Below are 22527 nucleotides of genomic sequence, written 5' to 3'. Positions count from 1 at the left end.
TCTTAGAGGTATTTGATAACTCCTTTGGGAATGAACGACTTAGCTATTAACTTTGTTCGTCTTAAAACTGTCATAACTAAAGGAGAGAAATCAAGTGACAATATTGGCCTGAAGAACTTGAATACATGACAGAATACGAAACTGAGAATTTAGTTCAACTGAGAAACAAACCCTGTCATGGCCTTCAATATATTTCCTATATACAATGATTCACATACAATTTTGTATGAACTAGTCAGCTGGCAAAAATGTGAGTCTGTGTCATTTGCAAAAAACTATCTATTCTACTGCTACTATCTAGTCTCTTGATTAACCCTATGTCATGTTACACATCAGGGAACAATTCATCTTTTACGGATGGAGCAATCCACTGTATTTGAATATAGGTAATCTCCCACAGATCATCACCTTCTGTAGGCACTAATAAATTCTTGTCCTTCATTGCTATTATAATCTTTCTCAATAAATCTGGTACCATTTCTTGCAAATCTGGCACACCATAGACTCCCAAGTCGGCTTTCATACATGTATCCATTCTTCTCAAGATTCCTAACCAGAATGTCTTAAATCCAGGGCTCTCTGATATTGGCTTTAAGAACTGCAGGTAAACGTTTGTCAAGAGCACCATCGAGAGCTTCAATGTGCCTTCCATGCTTCGTGTTTCCTTCTCTGCATTTTCCCTTCTTGAGTACTCCAGCATCTTTTCATGTAAGTCATCAACCATTGCGAAAAGCACAAGATTTAAACTACTTATGATATTAGATGGGGAGAAATATAGTCCCTCAGCTAATGTAAAGCTTCTCTGCAAAGAAGTGATTGCATGATTTCGTATCCCTTCTCTTCTTGCTAAGCTGGTCTTTCTAAGAGCTTCCCCAAGCCTCACAAACAAGTTCACAGTGAAGTTTGAAGAAGCTAAAGCTTTAGAGTTATCGTCTGCTGATGATGAATTGCTAGTGTTACTTCCTGGATCTGAATATCCACTTCTGTACCATTCAACTAGATTTTTAACTGATTCTGCCATTAAATCCATGATCTTCTTGTTCGTCTCAACTGGACTGTTTCTGAGGGCGACAAAACCAAAAGCACAATCGATGCAGTAAATATAGTTAGTCCGGTAAATGTGAGTACCATCTGACATCAAAAAAATCAAGGTCTCGACTGCCTGCTCATAGGTTTCTTGGTGGCGTCCTGTGATTGATAACAAATGAAGCACCGATTTCCAGCCTAGTTGTGTTTGTATATTTGCGGGACTCTTGGTAAGAATTTTGCTCATTTGTATTGTAAGAAACTCGAAACATGTATCGAGGATTTCTTTTTCCAGTTTCCACATCAAGTTGATTGATGTAAAGATGAGCTCTTCAGAGACTTTCTCTGGTCTGTACGTTGCTAGGATCCTGTTACTAACCTTGACAAGTGCTATGATTCCCTTCTCTACGAATGGAATTGGAGAGAACATCGGAAACTGAGCAACCGTGAGAAGATAATCATGATAATTAGGCCAGAATGTCGAAAACCTGTTAACATTTGCCAGTGTCATAGTGAGGAGTAAATCCCAACAGAATGCAACAGTTTCTTCTTCCTCCACAGGTGTACTAAACTTTTGGCCTTTTCCCGCAGCAGCAAATATGAGGGAGCGTCCAAGATCCTGCAATGCTTCATTGGATAAATTTGAACTATTGTTAAAGATGCATCCAATTCGACATTGTTGGATGACTTTCTGATTCTGTTCAAATTCACTTAGGCCGAGGTTCAATGATTCTTCAACGCTTTCCATGGAAAGAAAATGTGAGAACCTGCCTATCAAGCCAGTACATTGTCGTTGCCTAGCATCAGGTGATTCTAAATCTTCATCTGCTGCAGAATCAGAAGACTCGATGACATTATCAGGATCAACAACATTTGAGGGAAGTAGTTTAAGTCTTTTCAGTTTTAAAAGACAATCAACGATGTTCCTCCAGCCCCCTCTGATAGATTCCTTGAAACTGTTGGCTATAGCGAAAACTGCCAGGGTTGCCATTCTAGGTTTCATGTCATTGGTGAAGCCATATAAGGTTTCATCAGCAGATGCATATGGATTTAAAAGGGTAGTAAATTTGCATAATGAAGCCAGGAGTTCATCAAGAGTATCTTCAAGTCCATACTGAGCAATTCTGGCTATCGAAAACAGGCCTTCAGTACATTCATGTAGCATTTCTTCTTCTTCAGAATGTTCGAATATTGCTGATAGTGTTGCAACTGAAGGGCCGGCTATAACAGCAAACATATCTCTTCCTAGAGTACGATCTGTATTGCACACTGTGAAGGATTGCATCTTTTTGGACCGGTTTATAAGTTGGATCCAAATGTTTGGACTCATTTCGATTGTCATACCATTTTGTCCGAACACTGTGATTTCTTTTGTTGCAATGGAATGGAAAAGCCCAGATAAGTACTCTCTTGGAAGATCTTTTCCATCATTGATTGATCTATTGTTTCTTATAAACTCATCTTCTGTCATCTTTTTCTTTACTTGAGGGTTATGTTGATCTGTGTTGAGCATAATGAGGGAGTAGGAAAGCACTAGAACAGCCGATCCATTCTGGAACGTATCTGAAGTTTGTTGATCATAATACTGATTAGAGAATGCCTCGATTATCCTGTGGATCTTTTGCGACTCTCCTGGCAATCGGAATGACTCCAAATAAGTCCTAAGAGCACTGTCAAGAGCCATTCCAGCGAACTCAAAAGTTTCTGTAAATTCTTTCAGAACTTGAAGGTGAAACTCTTCAGGGTCACCGAGATATTCTCCAATCATGGTCTTATCTAGCCCAGGAGTGAACCTAAAGAACATAGCAAATGCCTTAGCAACAGGAGGATCCGAAACCAACTGTGAAACTTTCAAATAGTCCAAACCTTTCTTGTCATCGCGATTATAATGGTTACTTGCTATCGTTATCTTTCTCTTCTGTGCCTTTCTTATTCTCACAAAATCGACCCAGCTCTCTGAGCTATTAGAATCTGTACTTATCTCTTCCCAGAAAGGCCTATACTCTGAAACTTCAATGGGGTATTCTCCTAAAGGACTTGAATTGTCTTCCTTATCCACACTGTCAGCAATGTTCTGAAGAATGATAATCAAGCCTTCAAAAGCCTGAATCTGTAAACTTGTTAAAGGGCCATTAGCTGGAAAGGCATGCATACACAGCAACTTCCCCAATTCTTGGAAAACATTACGAAACGTGGGGTGAGTGTCGTAGTTGACATAGGCTTCAATGATAAAAGTAGGTTGCCTGCAAAAGTTTATGATTCCTTCAATGGCTACTTCTTGCACTTGGACTGCATTTCCGATACTTGCTGCTCTCAACAACACAAATGAGAAGAACGCTTCTAGTTGAAGACGAACTGACCTGCAGAGCACAAAAGGAAGCTTTCAAGCAGAACTGTATTACATTCAATTCAATAAACAATATATCTCTTACCTGCGAAGGAAGTGATAGATATTGAGTACAATACTTGAAATCATTGACAAGATTAGCGGGGTAGATCGTGTTCCATAGTAAATCAAATGGTGGAAAAGATCATCTTGGACCATCCTCAGTAGTTTTGGGTGATTCATGATACTGTCACCGCTTAACTCAATAACGGAATTGATCAAAACTAGCGCAAAAAGTTGTACATCTTCATCAAAAGATTGACGAGGCAGTGCACCTTGGGCAGGGTCATACTCACCATGATAAACTTGAACCACATTAAGCAATGAACACAAGAAATGAAAGATATCAACTGCAGAGCGTATCCCATATCTCGGATCAACAGTGTCTTCATCATCTGAATCTGAAATTTCCTCATCTTTAACATCAATATCAGGCAATCTTGCGAATATGATCTGAACAAGTTCATGCATTGTGTACATTGCAGTACGTTGGAGCAAAGCACCTCGATTTGCAGACTGTTGCACAACCTGAAAACATGTATTCACAATGGTGCAAATTGAATGATCACTTAACAACACCGAAGCAGGATGCCTAACAAGTTCTGTCAAAACATACAAGATTCTCATCATAACTGAATCTTCAGAAACACTGTCTGTTTTCTCAAGCCTGCAGCTTGTGATGGCTGTCACAGCCCCAGCCATCGCGTGTTTGGCCCCGGGAGTTCTCTCATCAAAAATATTATTTCTAAAAATCTTTAGGATGGCAGAAAGAGCCACAGCTGTTGCAGTTGCTGGAACATCGTCGCTTTCAAGAACATCAAGAAACGGAGACAAATAAATAGATGGATCAATAGTATTCCATTCTTGTTGAGGACTAAAAATGAGTGATCTCAATGATTTCAATGATTGAAGAATGGAGGAATCATAGTAACTATCTTCCTGGGAGAAATAATGAGGATGTAAATCTGCTTTTCGACGAATAGCAGCTAAAACAGCTCCTACGTCTGTGTTCAACATGCATGCACGTCCAAACTCTCTCCTTCTTACACCACTCATCCTTTCATTCTCCTTCTCACCTCCCTGCATCCCCATCAACTACAGATTCAAAAAAACTCCGTTAAAATTACCGGTTCTTGAAAATGACTAATTTGTGTGTAGACTGTGACACAAACTCCACCATTCTGATAGAAATCTGGGGACATTAATTTCAATTTCATGAAAAATATTTTTTTGCTAAATGATGCAGGTAAGGAAAGAAGTGACAAAAAAGCCTGAATGTAAGCTAAACAGGAGGATAAATGGGCTCAAATGTGAAAGGTAAAATTTAGTTTTGGTTCATTTGAATGGTTAAAAGTGAGTGTTTGATCCCTACCTTTCACCTCTCCTCATTTCAGGGAGAAAAATAATACTGCACCTAGTTATAATAAGAAGGTGCACCCCTGTTTTGACAAAACAAAAAATTAAAATATAAGTTTTATTTGGTTCAGTGAGTTATTTAGATATTTTAATGTTAATATACTGTTACAACGCGTCAGATACAAATAAATCTAAATCTCAGTGAAGGTAAACTTGTGTTGTGCCAGACATTTGTAGAAAATTGGCAATTTTGCATTCACAATACTCCCTTTTCTGCATGCAGGATGGAACTTTTATGTGACTAGTCCAATCTTTGATTAGCATTAATCCGGATATCTTGCACTGGATTCTCAAATGTGTGGTACTATCAGCCTCTTGCTCACTATGTGCAATCTATTCTTTTCTTATGAAATTATAAAGAACTTGGTCGTTAAATTGTGTTAGCACCAAAGGGCGAACGCAGAGTTATAGTAAATCTGATTTCATTGAGTTTCTTCATAAAGTTTTTGCTTTGGTGGTTATGTCATTAAGTAGTTGATTGAACTTTTGACAGTCTGCAAACAGAATCATGTATGATGCAATCACGAAACATTATATAGAAGTCGTCTATGTACATGCTGAAACTTGGTATTGGAACAAGTCACTTCAGTAAATTATATCACAATTACAAGCTAGGCAATCTGCTCGCTGGATAGCTTATGCAAAAATAGGGTAGAAAGAAGAAAAAACCCGAAAAACATGATATTGATATAACTTATGTACATGCTGATTTCTGAAAATCAGTGGTAGACTCTCTGTTATGTTTGTGTGTTTCTGCAACTGTAAGAAGCTTTAATTGATAGGTGGCAAAGCAGGTGCATTCGATTCCACCAGTATTGACCAAAGCACTTGTACATCTTCATAAGGACAAGACCTGACATCTTCATACAGAATGTAAATCCCTCTGCCTGCAAAATGAAGATTATAGTAGTCAAATTGGTTGAAATGTATCCAAATCAAACCAAACGTATCTTGTATATCCCGTATAAAGCAGGGTCCGGTGGAAATATATTTTGTTAAAATAGGTAATGTGGGAGAAGACAAATGGTAGAAGTGAAAGGATGATTTTTTTGTATAGAGATATTTCTAGAGTAGAGAATGTAACTGTGAGTGACCAGTCACTCTAAAACGTCAAGTTGTTAGAGGAAGGCACCGACTGGATCTCATATTAACAGTCAAACATGAACCATGGAAAGAGCATACATATGACACTATACCATGACAGAGATGCAATGTGGAACAATGCACAATTTAGATGCAATCATACAATGTGGAACAAACATTATATGATGAGTAATTAGAATTCTGCAAAAGATTTAAGCGATTTACTCTTCTTGTTAGCTGAGTTGAACCGAAACCAGAGCTTCTTCAATGGAGAGAAGAGAGAGTGCAGCCATCCCATTTGGAGAAGATGGTTTGGCTCATGGTAGGTGAAGAAGTATGGGGTAAAAAAATAAGGGAGATGGAGAGGGAGAGAGAGACCTGTAGTTTGCTTAGACAAGGGTGAAGTTTCAGTCTCAAAGTCTTTGTTCTTGAAAGCCTTTACATTCCCTTGCAGCCCAATCATTCCTATATCACATTTCTCTTGCTATTGGTGCAATGTCTGTTGTCACACCTTTTCCCCTTCTAGCAGAAGAAGCCACTTTACCAGTCACCACCCCCTCCTCAAATTTTCCCTATAATCCTGATCATATTACAGTCAGTGGCAGAACCAGAATTTCAAAACAGTCGGGACTAAAAAAAATTAAGTCTAGTTTTTGGATGTTAGAGTCTTGATTTTAAACTAAAATCAGGGTTTGAAAAAGAAAGTTCTACTAAATTATTAAGTTCAGCCGAGACTGTAGCCTAGGTTGGTCCCGGTTTCGGCACCGGTTATAGGTGTTGCTTGTGCCTTAAGCTACTTGTGGTGTTCTTACACTACTAGAATGTTAAGGATCATACATACCTATACATGTGGGGTTTGGTTTCTTTGCCATTTTGGGACACCTATTGTAATTGAAGTTTTAAGAAAGCAATGCCCCTTAGAGTAAGCTACAAGTATTCTTTTTTTTTTTGTTTATCTTAATGTAGATAATCTAGAGATGAATCTTCTTCTTGATGTTTGGTTATTACTTCCAGTTATATATGTGGATTTCTCTTTTTTTTAGTGTTGTTTTTACATATTAATCTATTGGTGGTTGAAATTTTCTTAGTCTGTTCTAAAATACTTGCCTCTTGTTGATATTTGTTGCTCTTTTTTGCCAAGTTGAAGAAGATATTGGAAGAAGATTCAAAAACATTGAAATGTGTGATTAAAAAAATGAAGATACTAGATATCTCTAATTTGATACAAATAGTTTTAATATTATAATTGAATCACAGTGTATTCACACAATTATCACCATAAAAATATCACATAAATTTTTTGATGCTCTTAATCCTATTTTGGCAGCGTTACACCTCCATCACACTTAAATCAAAGAGGTTTTTTGAAAAATACCCAAATCTAAAAATATTTTTTGCAAAAATTCTGTTATTTTTAAAAAAAAATTTGTAAAATTACTTTTTAATTTGCAAAAATACTATTTTTCAAAAAATTTTGTAAAAATACGGTTTTTCAACTAGAATCAACTGCATGCAACTTTTGACGAGTTTCTGCAACTACATGCAACCTCAAATCAACCAAAAAAACTTTATTCAGCTAGTTGCGGTTGATTTTGGTTGATTCCGTATTTTTGCAAAAAAATCAGAAGATAGTAAAATCGCAAAAAAAATTAGAAAAGTTAATATTATTGATAAATTCTCTAAATCAAATGGCCATAATTTGGTTTTTTCTAATTTAAATCGATCGAATGTATACTAATAAACGATGATTAATGTTAAAAAATAAATTTCGAAAGAAAATATCATAAATTATCTATTTGATATACAATTAGATCTTAGTTTTTAATTTTTTTGAATATAAAGCAAAACTTTCTATTCGGTACTTGGTAGTCGGTTGTCAAACTGGATTAAATTGATTTTGTAAAGTACACTGGGCCGGTTTGGATGAGATGGAGAGACCGTAACATCAAATAACCTGGGCCAGATCAAGTTCTGGTTGGGCTTTCCTTGTCGACGTTTTTTTGGGCCTATTTTTCTTGAATATCTTGAGAAAAAAGCATCTTTAAGTTGGAAGTTGAGCAAGTTTATTCTGTTAAATGGTTAACTAACGTTGTATACAATAAAGTAAAGTACATAGGTGGGCCAGAAATTTACCCGTTTTTGCATTTTGGTAACTGAAATTTCAAATTTACTATATGGTGATCGAACATTAAGGCTCCGTTTGGGAGTGCTGTTAAAAACTGTCGTGCTGTGAGAAAAAGTGTCGGTGGAAAAATTGCTGTCAGGAAATTAGATGACTGTTTGGTAATTTTTTTAAAATTTATGCATATTTTGAGATATAATATATATATATATATATATATATATATATATTGTTTTTGAGAAGGTTTGACATTAAAACTGATAGTTACTTCTTGCAAAAACTGAAAACAGCTTTTTTCCAAAAGCATGGAGAACATGTTTTTGCTAACAGCAATTTTTAGACCAAAAACGTTTTTTCAGACATCAGCTTTTAGAGTTTACCAAACACATTTCTGACAGATTTTCAGCAAAAAACTGTTATAACTATCTTCAACAACAATACTAAACGGGACCTTAAATAGGTGACTGTGAGCCACTTTTTGAGAAAAAACTGATGTTTGTTCTTTAAAAAGTGCCCCTTAGCCACATTTTAGAAGAGGTAAAGCAATATTTCGACCATATTTTGTAAATTTGTAATTTCAGTCACCAAAATATAAAAGCGGGTAAAATTTAACCACCACTTTGCAATTTACTCTATATATAAAGTGTTTGTTTGGAAAATTTTAAAATAAGTAATATAACTTAAAATACATAAGTGACTATAAGTGATAAATAGAAGAAAACTTATAAGATATATAAGTATTTGGATAATTTACTTATATGTCAGAATTTTTTAACTTAAATGAACTAAAATAAATAATTTTAAAATATAATTATCTTAATTCGTGAATTTTAAATTTAAATAACATTTAAAAACATATATTTCAAATCTAAAATTAAAAAAAAGGAAAAAATTAAAATAAGTATAAAAAAATATGTCATCATTAATATTCAATTTATTAGCTTATAAATTATAAATTCAACTTATTAATTGGGTTGACAAACAATCATCGATATGTGCTTACGGACTTACAACTCAATAAACCAATTAGTAGACGGTACTCCCACTTAGTCAAGGTTACACTTTTTTGCTAATCCACAAGCACGCTTGATCTCCACATGCTCAAGGTCTCATAATATCATCACTTTTAACTTAACTGCTTGCTGGATACCACAAAACGCACTATTGCTCGTACGGTATGCAATTGAATAGAGCAGCAAACGATCAGAGTCGAGTCGAGTTCTATCCGAGTCGAGTTGAGTTTAATTTATTTTTAGAACGAGCTGAGTTTAATTACCGAACGGAAAGTGATGTTCAAGCTCGACTCGTTTCGAGCCCGAGCCGAACACGAATTTGTTCACGAACAACCGAACTGAGCCGAACTCGAGCCGAATCGAGTTGTCCACTAATATTTTGATATATTTTTCAATCGAATAACCTTAAATTATAATTTATAATTTTACAAGTTGTATCGAGATCAATTACTAGTTTTACCTGACAATTGTATATGCATATTCACACTTATTTCTTAATCTAACTATATCATTTTATTGTTCAAGACGATTTTTAAAAATATATCCAACTTTATTTTAAATTATTGAGACATTAATAACTTTATAAATCGTACATTACTTTTTAAAATGACGATGCCAATTTTTTTATGTTTTGTTGTTTTACTTAAATTTGGTTTATGTAAATTACAAGTTACTTAATGATGTTTATGAAATATGAATAATTGAAGATGAATGTATCATGATATCAATTTGATAGTTTACTTACGAAAAAAGTAAATGTTAAAATTAGAAAAATAAACAAAATCTCTAAAATAATAGAATTATTAATAAATGCTGAAAAAATGTAACAGTGAAAATATTTAAGTGATTAGTAATAATTTATCATTTATAATATATATAAACTTTATTAGAGCTAAGTCGAGTTACCGAGTCCGAGCTGAGCCCGAACTAAACGAGCCGAACAGACAAAAAGTTTAGCTCGACTCATTTATTTATCTAAATTCATTTTCATGTTTAAGACCGGATCGTTTAAAAAAACGAACCTAACCAAACCGAGTTCACTTAAATGAGCCGATCCCGAGTTTTGTTCACGAACAGCTCTGTGCATTTGCATCCCTATTGAATTAGAATACTATCTCCGTGTTAAAATATAAATCTCTTTGATCTTTTTCACGTATTTTAAGGTGAACATAATGATAGCTCTATAAACTATTTTTTATTTTTTTCTGAATAAAATATATTAATGTTAAACTTTAATTTTATAAAAGAAATTTTAAAAATTAATGTATCAAACTATGACATTTGTACATCTTGAATTACGAGAAAAAAGTCGAAGGGACTTATATTTTGGGAGAGAAAAAGTAATGATTTAGGACCGAGATACATTCATAGAAAAACTTTAACATTTTTAACTTAAAAAGAAAAGAGCTTACACGTGCCCATTTTTATTAAACATTCTCCAAATTACACGTATTAGTTTTTCACATGACAGGTATAATTTTTAATATGAAATTTAAATAGAGGAGATATATAGTTCATTTATTAAAAAATAGGAGTAACTAATAACATGGGGACAAATTTTTGAATAGTTTTCAGAAACTCTATTATTTCTCTGCTTCAGAATCAAAGCATATGTACAATTTTTTCCAACAAAAAAAAAAGCCTCAACGACTTTATTAATGCAGTCAAACCTCAACGAATAAATATCTTGTGATTATTCAGTAATTAGGATTAAAATTACCTTTACTATATGCATAATGCAACCTGATATATATATATATATATATATATATAGGCAATTGTTCAAATAGAAATAACTTTTAAATGAAAACTAGAAATAATTTTTTTAATTTACATTATACTTCCTTTATTTTTAAAACTTATATTATGCCCCCCTAATTCACACAATAATTTCCTTAATTTTACATTTTAGCCCCCTAAATAAGTAGTGACCCCAACAGACATCAGCAGAGACCCCACTGCCACGTCATCGCCATGTCAGTAGCGGGACTCACTGCAACGTCATCGCCGGAAAATCACCACCAAAATGAAAAATCATTCCCAAAAAATGAATCATCACCGGAAAATTAAAATCACCACATCTGAAAAATAAAAAATCATCATCGGAAAATAAATATCACCATATCCGGCCACCAGAATACAAAAAATCACCAACATGAAACAAAAATCAACAAATCCAGCCATTGTTTCCGGCTACCAAATCCGATCATCAGCTCCATTCATTAGTTCCGACCACCAATATTATAATAAAAATCACCATATTTTTATTACCAACATGTTTTCACCACAATTATTAAAAATTATTTTTATGTACACAATCAAATCTGCACAGGGTGGAATTTTTATTGATAATAGATCTAAACTTTTATTTTGAATTTGGTTTGGCAAGAGGGAAAAGAGATGAACAAATCTGTCACCGGCGAGGTGGCGGGGCGGAGGTTGTGTGGGGTTAGGGAGAGCTAGTGGGTAGATCGGAAGTTTGAGTGGGCTAAGGAGATGAAAGGACACCGTAAATTTAAGTGATAACTAGAGGGAGCAGGGGTGTGGTGGAAAGAGAGAGAGGTATGGTGCTCGGCAGTGGTGCGGCAGCGCTAGAGCTTGGTTTGAGGGGTGTGGTGGAAAGAGAGAGAGGTATGGTGCTCGGCAGTGGTGCGGCAGCGCTAGAGCTTGGTTTGCGGCGGAAGGGGGTGGGAGAAGGCTGTGCCACGACGGAGGAAGGATGCGAGGGGAGGAGGTGCAGGTTGGGGGAGATGGGTGTTAGTGTGGGGGGATGAATGGATGTGCAATGGTAGGGATGAGGTTGGGGTAGGGGTGTATATCTGTGTATAATATTTGGGTACTGAAATTGTAACTATTTACAAAAATACCATTAATTTCTAGCTTTCATTTAAAGGAGATTTCTAGTGGAACAACACTCTCTATATATATAGAGGAATGATCAAATACAAACTAAAATTAAAATAGAAATTAGGAACCAATCTAAGCCATTAGATCTATCTAATCTAATGGTCCCCCTAAATCACCCCACCCAACTACTCTGCACCCTCCCACACCCAATTTCAATTTTTTCCATCCGTTTTTAATTTGATTTTTCCCGTCAAACCGTATGTTTTTTTTAAAATCCGATTTCACTATATTTTTCTACATCTCTCAACGATCGATTTGCATACCATATGTGTTATATTTTGAATTAGTTTTTTTTTAAAAATTATTTGGTTTCTAGTTTCTATTCTTAAATTAGTTTTTATTGGAGTAGCCCCCTAGTGTTAGAGCATGTCCAACGAAAGTGAGCTAAAATGATTGGTTAAAATAGATAAAATAATGATTATGTAAAATTTGCTGAACTTGTAATCTGATTTACTCCGGTGGAGTTGGCTATAACGATTGACTTTTTTTAAAAAAAATAATATGTTGCTATTATTTCAAGTTATTATAAATAGAATATTTTATTTTATTATGGTAATAGATGATATGTAATTTCATATTTTAAAATAGGTCTATACATGTTCGATAAATATAGCCAACATAGATAGGTTGACTAAAATTTGGAGAGGACAATTTTTTACAAAAATATTTATAATAATTATTTTTAACTGTTTGACAACTTTTTAGTTAAGGATTCTTGTCCATTGGAGATGTTCTTGTTTAGTTGAAGTAAAAGGTTTGTACTAAGAGCATGTCCAATGGTGTGTTATATCTTGTGCTATAGCTATAATATAGAACAAAAAAGTAAAAAATCTCAATCCAATGGTGTGCTAAACTTTGTGCTAAAATAGCACAATGCTATAGTTTGTGATAAATTTAACACAAAATATAGCATTGTGCTATAATTGCCAACTCATCAAAAAGTGAAAAGATAGGAGAAATGGATGAAGTAGGAAATTAAAAGCGTGGGGTACTTGGAAGATATTTAAATTTGCAATGAAAAGTGTAGTATATTTTGAAAGTTATTTAAATTTGAAACAAGATTTAGAACAAATCATGGGAGACATGGTGCTATCTAAGAGCATCATGCAGAACTCTTAGCTAAAAATCATTAATACATGCTATAAATAAAAAATATAGAGATTATGTAAAAAAAAAATCATCTCCAATGATACATTCCCCTTATCTATAAATATAGTCAACCTCTTGATGTTGACTATATTTGTTAAACCACTACAAACCTGTAAGAAATATGTTAAAAAAATTCTTATCATTTATTATCATATTGAAGTAATATATTCTATTTATAATAATATAAATTTTTAATAACATACTATTTTTAAAATATAGCTAGATTCAACAAATTTTACATATAGTCTTACACGTCCGGTTTAGCCAACCAATTATAACTCACACCATTGAAGATGCTCTAAACACCGATATTACTTTTTGCTAAATTATATCAAAAACTACACTTATATTTAACACACCATTAACTTTGCTACAAGGATTCTTGCCCATGGAGATGCGGTCGATGACTCGAAATAAAAGGTTTGTACATGGAGACATGACAAGGGCCATTTCCTTGTTTCATTTTGGATAGTGGAGCCAGGCGGGTTCAGTTTAATAGATTAAATATATTTGCAAAGTAATGTTTGTACTTTCTAGTTTGTATCCTCTCTCTTTAATTTATTAAAAAATCAATTGTTTCAAATTTGAATTTAGTCCCTCCATTATTGGATGTTTTTTTTTACTTTTTAATATATCTAATTTATTTTTTTATAATAATTTTTTTAATTATTTATTCTATAACAAACTTAAAAACTATACAGTCAAATCTCATAAAAATTTTGCGCCAAAATAATAAGCATCAATTATTTTTTAACAGAAACAAGGGGCGTTTGGTTCGTATCGGGAAAACGGAAATGAATATAGAAAGGGAAAGGAGTAGAATGGGAAGAAATGATTCTGAATTGTTTTACTTGTTTGGTTCATATGTGGAAACAAAATGAAAAATTACCTGATTATATTAACATTTGATTTTTCTAATATCATATAATGTAAAAAGAGTCAAATGTATCTATATATATAAGAATAAAAATGTTTGCATAAAAATAAATTAATATAATTAATTTATAACATCTATATATTATTTAACAAAATTATTTTAAATATATAAATTCAAATAATTATTTTGCCAATGATGGATTGCGTGCTCCAGAATGAATCAAAGAACTGAAAACGTTCCAATTCCATTAGCAGCTCCCGCCAAAGCAATTGTAGCAGCTCCGACACCTATTGATTATGCACCTTCTAATATAACGTATGTATTTAATAATAAAATTCTTCCACGTTACTACCCAAATTAAACTGATGCTTGTTATTGCACCTGGAGCCGTTGCACTGTGTGCTAAGCATGGGTGTTTTGTATCCATTGAGCTAAATAAAAAATTATTTATTATTTTTAAAAGATAATTTACATATGAAAAAATGTCCAAAATACACTACTTTTCAGTTTCAACTGCCCAAAATGCCTACTGGCGGTACGTTCGCCCAAAATATCAATTGAATGCGCATTCATGACATGCGTATTCCATTTTTTTAAAAAAATAAAGAATATGCATCATGTACAGTAGAACCTTGATAAATGAATACCTTTGGGACAAAAAAAATATTCATTTGGCGAGATTATTTATTTATCGATTAATGAATATAATATTTATTTATCGATAAATGAATAATAATTCATTTAGATGATATTTTTAGACTTTTTTTTGTAATTATATCATTTTGTATATATTAAGTTCAAATGTACCTGGTAGTTATAACTTTTATGCAAACTTTAATTACATTCATATTTTTAGAATTCTAGATTAATTGTATATGCATTTTGCAGATGCTTGAGGCTGACTCACCAAATCTTGAAAAAATAAATATTTTGGGTGCTATTAATTTTGCTACCATGGCTTGGAGTTTTGATGTGACAACAAAAACAATAGCAAACTGTTTTCGCCACTATAAAATTCGATCAGAAGAAATTGATGTTCCTGAAGTAGAAAATGGTCAGCTAGAACAAGAGATCCAAGATTTAACTAAACTCCTTTCTAAATTGAACTATAGAAATGTGATGAATGTTGAACATCTTCTGAACTATCCTGAAGAGAATAATGCGGTTATGGATTCTTCTAAGGACGAAGAAATCATTGAAGCTGTACTAGATGATGAGGCAAATGATCCCGAACCCGATGATAGCATCACTATACCACAAGTATCCTCAAGAGAAGTTTTTCAAGCTATTGTCACTATAAAAAACTACATGCTGCAACATGATCAAAATATTCCAGAAGTGGTGCTTGCTTTACACAAAATCAAGGATCAGATGAATTTTGGGGGAGGAAAGAAACAATCAACTTTGGAGGCATTTTTCGAAAAAATATGACTTATTAATGTGTTTGAAAATTAGTCATTGAATGAAATGTATTCATGATATATTATATAAATAAAAATATATTATTTGAAATATAATGATTATTCATTTATATTTACATAGGGCCTATAAAGACTTCATTTGTATTTATTTGTTAATGCATTAAGCGAAATTATTCGTTAAGCCCATTGGACCAAGTTGGGACCGAAGAAATTTATTCATTAGACGAGGTTATTCATTTATCGAGGTTCTACTGTACATGCATATTCTTTTTAAAAAAATTAAGAAATATGCATTATAAGAATGCGTATTCACTAAAAGACAAAAGTGAATACGCATTCCTGTGATGCGCATCTTTTGTTATTTTAAAAAAAAGTGAATGCGCATATATAAAATGGGTGTTCAGTGAGTATTTTGGGCAGACACTCCCGCCAAACGATATTTTGAGCACTAACCCCAAATGGTGGGTATTTTGTTTTTTCACCCTTTACATATTTATCTATTTTTTGGGTCGTAAGATTTAAATTATAATCAAAATGAAAAAAGTTGGAATTAGAAAACAAATACCTAGCAGAGATTGGAAATGAGCATGAAGGGATTTGAGTAAACCTAAATTAAAAAACGGAAAGAGAATGACAATTTTTACAAAAAAAAACATCAACAAAAAGGAATGAATCTAATTGATTGTTTTTTGCTTTATTAAGAATACTACTAATATATTTGTTTTGGATTTTACTTCTTCATTGAGAAAGAGAGAGAGATACGAGAGAGGGAGAGAGTTGAGAGAGAGAGAGGGAGGGAGAGATTGATTTCAAAATCGAGAGTTTTGAATTTGCAAGGTAATGATCATAAAAATTATAGTGGGATATTAGTGGGAAGGGGAGCAAGTTAAAATGACAGTGGATGTTTAAGTTCAAATTTGAACTCAAGTGCATGCAGTTTTCAGGCAGGAACTGAGATGATTTTGTTTGATCGTATAAATCAGGAATCAGAGCTAATTGTTTGAGATAGGATTAGGTAGGGATTAAGGGTAAACTGGAGATTAATATAGAAATTGGGTACTCCCTCTGTCCCATTCAATTCTCTACATCACTTTTTGACACGCTTTTTAATGTTCGTTTAAAGTATATATCTATTAATTTTTTTAAATTTATTTTTTTCTGTATAAAAGTTTTATGTTTAAACTTTTATTCAAAAAAAAAAATTAGAAAAAAACATTACGAAAGTATACTTTATAAAAGTTTTGAAATGCGTGCAAAAAGCAAACGTAGATAACCCCAAGAGACGGAGGGAGTATATTTCAATAATAATATATTAATTGTTTTAAAGAAAATACACCATCCAAAAGTATTCATTGCGATTAATCGAATTAATCAAATAACTTTTTTAAGAATTGATCGAAATTTTTTAAATTCCAATAATATACGATTTTTATATATAAATTGGTTTAAAAACATCTAAAGTATAGTTAATTCATCAGCCGGTCCTTAAAATTAAAAAAAAAATTGGTCTTTGGTCCGATCCGGCCCAAATCTAAATGGAGCAAAATTCATGTATATAATTATCTTACCTTAATCCTATATCTTGAAAAGTCATATATAATTATTAAATATTTAATCGAAACTACACTCTAATTACTAAATTTCATAATTCATGTGATAAAACATTTATATTCATATATTTAAAAATTAATATTTATTTTTAAAATAATAAGATATATATTTATTTTTATAATTTTGTTTCAAACCCGAACCCGAACCGAACCCGATGAGTTTGGGTTCGGGTTTTTCCGGGTTCGGGTTCGGATTTGGCAAAATAATCGGGTTCAAATTTGATTATTGCTAAACTGTTTTCGACCGACCCGATTGTCATCCCTACGTTCATAGAATTCTATGAAATTTAGAGCCCACATATCTAGGGAATAATCGATAAATTAGTGTAGTATTTAGCTAGACAATATCATACCACCCCCTGACAGTGATACGGACAATAAAATAACAACGTTCACGGGTTCATTGTACAAATCTGTTGGATTTTTATGTCTGCGCTGCATAATCTTGTGCATATTATATGTTGTACTCTCTCCCTCCCTAAAAACGTTTTCTATTTGTGTTGGACACGTTTGCCAATACATACTTTTAATTGTTAATATCTTTAAATTCTTATTGGTATTAAATATAAAAATTTCACTGTATTAAAGTACTGATAAATACGAATTCAACAAGATCACTCATGACTATGTTTGATATTATAGATTAGACGTAAATTAGTAGTCAATCATTTACAGTGAACAGTACCAAAAGTCAAATTAGGAAACGTTTAACAGGACGGAGGGAGCACTGGATATGTGATGTGACTAGGCTCAGCCAGCACTTTCGAAAAAGTATAACAAAACATTACATGCAAGTAGAAGGAACTACTTGCTAAAATATTATATATATAAAAAAAAACTATTTGCTAAAATCACGGACACTTGCCTACATTGTATCGGGACGATTCTATAAAAACTTGTTGTATTCGTTGTCTATTGCTTGCAACAACAATTATTTAGGTATATTTGATATTGTTGTTGCAGACAAGACAACAATAACAGCTTTTCGCTGAAAAATAGTTAAAAAATTATTTGGTAAAATTTAAAAACGGCTTTTCGGAAAAGTGCTTTAGAGAAATAAGTTCCCTACTTTTCAGCTGTTGCGGGAAGCAGATGCTGATTTCACCGTCAAACCTTACCAAAAACATCATTATTTTTAATTTTTTGCATCAACACATATACCTATCAAAAAATTACCAAACATTAATCTGATTTTTACAACAACACTTTTTTCAGCAGCACTTTTTCCAACAGCACAACAATTTTTAACAGCAATCTGAAACAAAGCCTTAGTGACTTATAAGCCCGCAACAACGATTATTTATCAACTCAAATTATAAGTTGAATATATAATTTATTAGCTGATAAGTTGAATATTGGTAACGACAAACTTTTTTTCAATTTTTTTATTTTTTATTAATTTTAGTTTTTAATTTTAAAAAAAAATTGATAATCCAACTTAAAATATAAGAATTAAATAATTATATTTAAAAATTATTTATTTTAGTCCACATAAGTAAAAGAATTCTGAATTATTAGTAAAATTATTCAAACACTATTATAATTTATTTGATAAGTTAATTTATCATTCATCAACTTATCATTATAAGTCATTTATCCAATTTAAATTATAAATTACTTATTTTAAGGTTTTTCAAACCATCACAAAATATGATAGTGTAGTGGTCTTGAAATTACAATTAGACAAAAAAAATGAAATTAAACGATAACAATCGTTAATTATTTTAGTTTTATCATTCAACTTGCTCTAACCAAACATCCATTTAGTCTGAGTTGCATGTGTTACCTCAAATTTTGTTACTTAACGATTTAAATTTAGGGAAATGTTATTTTCAGAGCAAGTTTTTTGTTTTCAGAGCAAGAATAGAGTGAAAATACTAAACTATTCCATAAATTTACGATAAACATCTCCTGAAAAGATTAATACAAGGGTAATTCGATAATTTCGCATTCCATTGCTCTGAAAACAAAAAAAATACCCAGGAATTAACATTTCCCCAAATTTATTGACAATGGTATGTGTTACCTGCCCTCTACTATTACAAATTCTCAGCAGTACAAAATAATGATTTCGTTTATACAGATAATTGGGTACACGTGGAAAATGGATGATGACACAAATCAAATGGTTTCCGTTAGGAATCGCTTTCCGAACGTCATGATTTTGACTTGACCAAACTAAGGTATTATATAATCTAGCTTTATGAAATAACGGCTTCTCTCATTGCTTTAAATACCACTCTCTAACCCTTTTTTCTTACAACTGTTAGAAAATTAGGATTTTAGAGCTTAATTTAATTATGTTCTTGATGTTAATCCTAAAATCTAATGATTGAAAATTGTTCAATGATATTTGAACTTAAATTTTCATGTATGGTTTTAAGAATTTTCTTAATGAAATCTATATGAAATGAGAGTTGAAAGTAGCTTGAAAAAGCTTGGAAAATTTGAGAATGTTTGTCCCACATTGAAATAAATAAAGGGGGTTGTGTGCTTTATATGATATTACCCACATGAGTAGTATACAACTACTAAGGTGTGTGATGGTCCATTGTGTTGTTGTGTGCTTCACGCGCGCACACACACGCGCGCGCCCGCCCCGCCACGCACCGCACCGGACCGGGTCGAAGGGCGATTTGGGCGAATGTCTCGGCGTCTCGCGTACGCGAGGCGACCTGGGCGAGGATTTTATTTATTTGAGAATTATTTTAATTCGAATTTATTTATCGGTGATTGGATTATTGGGCTGGGTTCTGAAATAGGCTAAGTAGTCTAAATATATTGAACCTGCAAATAATCTGATCTGTAACAAGTTCTGATATAAGAATCAGAACTTAAGAACTGATGAATAAAATCAGAACTTAACAAGTTCTGATATCAGAATCAGAACTTAAGTACTGATGAGTCGAATCAGAACTTAAGTACTGATGAGTCGAATCAGAACTTAACTTAAGTTCTGATAATAATGTGGGTGTTAATGTGAAAAGCTGTTACAAATAATTTAAATTCAAAAGCTGTTCAGTTTTGATTTTTTCATTTATGAATTCAAAATCTGATCAGTTTTGATTTTTTCATTAATGGAGCAGTTTAATTCAGACATTAAGTGTGTGGACAGTTTCATTTTTCCTCTCCTATAAATAGAGGCTAAACTGAATGAATACAACACACTACATTCTCATCTCTTCTCTTCAACCTCTCTGCATTTCTCTCCCATAAGTCCTGAAGTGCTGATATTTTCCGGCGACTGAGGTGCTGGTCGAAGTGGAGGTTTTGTTGCTGCTGTTAACATAAAACTCCGAGCTGTTTTATCCTGGTGGAGATATTGCGCACATCCCAAACGCAGCAGGTAGGGGGCAATAATCTCTTCAAGAGCAGCCAGGACTTCGAGCAAGGCCTGGTGACTCAGCTGTGATTATTTTCTTGGCATTTTGTATCTGTAAACCTTTATTTCAGTCACTGTTGAAAGCTATGGTTTCGGGTACATCTTTCTTTCTCTCTTCGTTATTTCAGTTACTGATTTTGTTTACCTGCATGTTTTGTTTTGTTAACTGTGGTCTTGGCCTAAACTTGTTAAATTCTTTATACACTTGCCTCTATGTTGCTATACTTGTTAGTGAGTTTTACAACATTCTTGAAGAGATTATTAGTTATATAGAATTTAGCATAATGGTTAACGAAAGTGAGGTTATCGTTGGTGGTGGTAGCAGTTCGGGTGCAACTGCTGGGGCCATTGATTGGACCACCTATAGTTTCCCACAAGCTGTTGAACTAACCGGTTTACCGGAGAAATTCAACGGTGGCATTGGCTTTTCTCGCTGGCAGAAAAGGATGAAGTTGTGGTTGACTATAAAGGGTCTGTGGCCGGTTGTGGAATATGAGAAACCAGTAGTGGATCAAGAGAAGGCTGACACAGTTAAGGCTTTTGCGAAGTGGGCTGAGAAGGATGGAGTGGCTAGAGCGGCCATTCTTGCGGCACTAACAAACACTTTGTTTGATGTCTATTCTTCTGATGCCTACTCTGCAAAACTCTTATGGGAGAAGCTGGACCAGACACATAATACTGACTCACAAGGTCTAGAAAAGTATTCTGTGGCAAGGTTCCTCGAGTTCAAGCTGGTGGACAATAAGTCCATGACTGAGCAGGTGCATGAGTTCGAGATGATAGTGCATGCTTTGAAGGAGTCTGGAATGAATCTCCCGGAGAAGTTCAAGGTGATGAGTGTGATTGAAAAGCTCCCGAAGTCTTGGGAAGAGTTCTCTCTCTCCCTGAAAAGACAGAAAGGAGAGATCACCTGGACCAACCTTATGCTGGACATCTCGGTGCAAGAACAACACAAGTCCAAACAGGGACATGTGATGCCATCTGAACACGGTACCTCGAAGGTAAACATAGCAACTGTAGGACAAAAGAGGAAGGCTTTTGCTAAGAAAGCTAATAGTAATAAACCTAAGAGTGACAAGGACAAGGGCAAGAAACCCAAGGCAAACAAACCATGCTGGTCTTGTGGGCAGGTTGGGCACTGGAGTAAGGACTGCCCTACGAAGAAAGCGAAGAAAACCGAGGTAGCACAAGCAAATGTTGTGCTTGGAACCGCAAGTGGGCCTGTAGTGAACATGGTTGTTGGTGAGGCTACGGCTTCTGAAACCAACGTTGACCGGTATGTATCCTACAACCCTGTGATATTTTCTACCTATCTGTCAAATGAATGGTTGATAGATACTGGAGCTAATGTACATATTTGTGCTGATATTAGTTTATTTGTATCTTATCAACAGAGTCATAGCCTGACTGTGAAGATGGGGAATGCTAGTGCTGCTCAAGTACATGGAGTTGGAAACGTGGATCTGAAGTTCCCTTCAGGACGTATTCTATCTCTGACGAGAGTGCATCATGTTCCCGACATGCGTAGAAATATAATAAGTGGAAGCTGTTTAGTTTCTAGTGGTTTTGAAATTTCGTTCAAGTGTAATAAAGTAGTTCTTATTCACACTGGTACATTCTTTGGCAAGGGTTACTTGTCAAATGGTTTATTTGTTATTAATGCGGATCCCGTTTTGGGAAGTTTGAATAATAATGTTATTCCTACTGTTAATTGTATTGAATCCTCAAATATATGGCATGCTAGACTAGGTCATTTAAACTTTGGTGCTCTTAAGAACATGATGAACTTAGAGTTGATTCCAAAATATACCATAGAAAAGAATTCTAAATGTCAAGTATGTGTGTCTGCTAAACAGATAAGGAAATCTTTTCATAACGTTGTTAGGGATTCAGACTTGTTAGATTTAGTACACACTGATATTTGTGAATTTGGTGGTGTGTTGACCAAGGACCAGTTTAGATACTTCATTACTTTTATAGATGATAGTAGTAGATATTGTTATGTTTATTTACTTAGACATAAGGATGAAGCACTTAGTAAATTCATTATATATAAAACTGAAGTAGAAAAACAAACTAGTAAGTTACTTAAAAGATTGAGATCTGATAGAGGTGGTGAGTATACAAGTAATGCT

The 22527-nt window shown here is 33.6% G+C and overlaps 2 protein-coding genes across 2 annotated transcripts; one reads left to right on the top strand and one right to left on the bottom strand.

Annotated features, from left to right (window-relative positions):
- Nucleotides 1-23: 23 nt before the first annotated feature.
- On the bottom strand, nucleotides 24-4521 carry LOC141705560 (ARF guanine-nucleotide exchange factor GNL2-like). The gene is made up of 2 exons (XM_074508469.1): nucleotides 3459-4521; nucleotides 24-3386 (listed from the first exon to the last, which is right to left on the bottom strand). Exons 1-2 carry the CDS (start codon nucleotides 4502-4504, stop codon nucleotides 326-328), a joined length of 4107 nt encoding a protein of 1368 aa, XP_074364570.1. The 5' UTR covers nucleotides 4505-4521; the 3' UTR covers nucleotides 24-325.
- Nucleotides 4522-11610: 7089 nt separating this feature from the next.
- On the top strand, nucleotides 11611-15410 carry LOC141705551 (uncharacterized). Its single transcript, XM_074508460.1, has 2 exons — nucleotides 11611-11802; nucleotides 14868-15410. Exons 1-2 carry the CDS (start codon nucleotides 11611-11613, stop codon nucleotides 15408-15410), a joined length of 735 nt encoding a protein of 244 aa, XP_074364561.1.
- Nucleotides 15411-22527: the final 7117 nt, after the last annotated feature.

The sequence above is a fragment of the Apium graveolens genome, unplaced genomic scaffold, assembly GCF_009905375.1.
Source record: "Apium graveolens cultivar Ventura unplaced genomic scaffold, ASM990537v1 ctg9028, whole genome shotgun sequence".
Classification (NCBI taxonomy): Eukaryota; Viridiplantae; Streptophyta; class Magnoliopsida; order Apiales; family Apiaceae; genus Apium; species Apium graveolens.
This window is presented reverse-complemented; position numbering and strand designations above follow the sequence as displayed.

Excerpts from the sequence above, each read along its gene's own strand:
- LOC141705551 (XM_074508460.1), top strand. The coding sequence starts at position 11,611 with ATGGTGCTCGGCAGTGGTGCGGCAGCGCTAGAGCTTGGTTTGAGGGGT. Across the intron at positions 11,803-14,867 it reads GCAGGTTGGGGGAGATGGGT|ATGCTTGAGGCTGACTCACC; the intron begins GTTAGTGTGGGG and ends TGCATTTTGCAG.
- LOC141705560 (XM_074508469.1), bottom strand. The coding sequence starts at position 4,504 with ATGGGGATGCAGGGAGGTGAGAAGGAGAATGAAAGGATGAGTGGTGTA. Across the intron at positions 3,387-3,458 it reads ATCTATCACTTCCTTCGCAG|GTCAGTTCGTCTTCAACTAG; the intron begins GTAAGAGATATA and ends TGTGCTCTGCAG.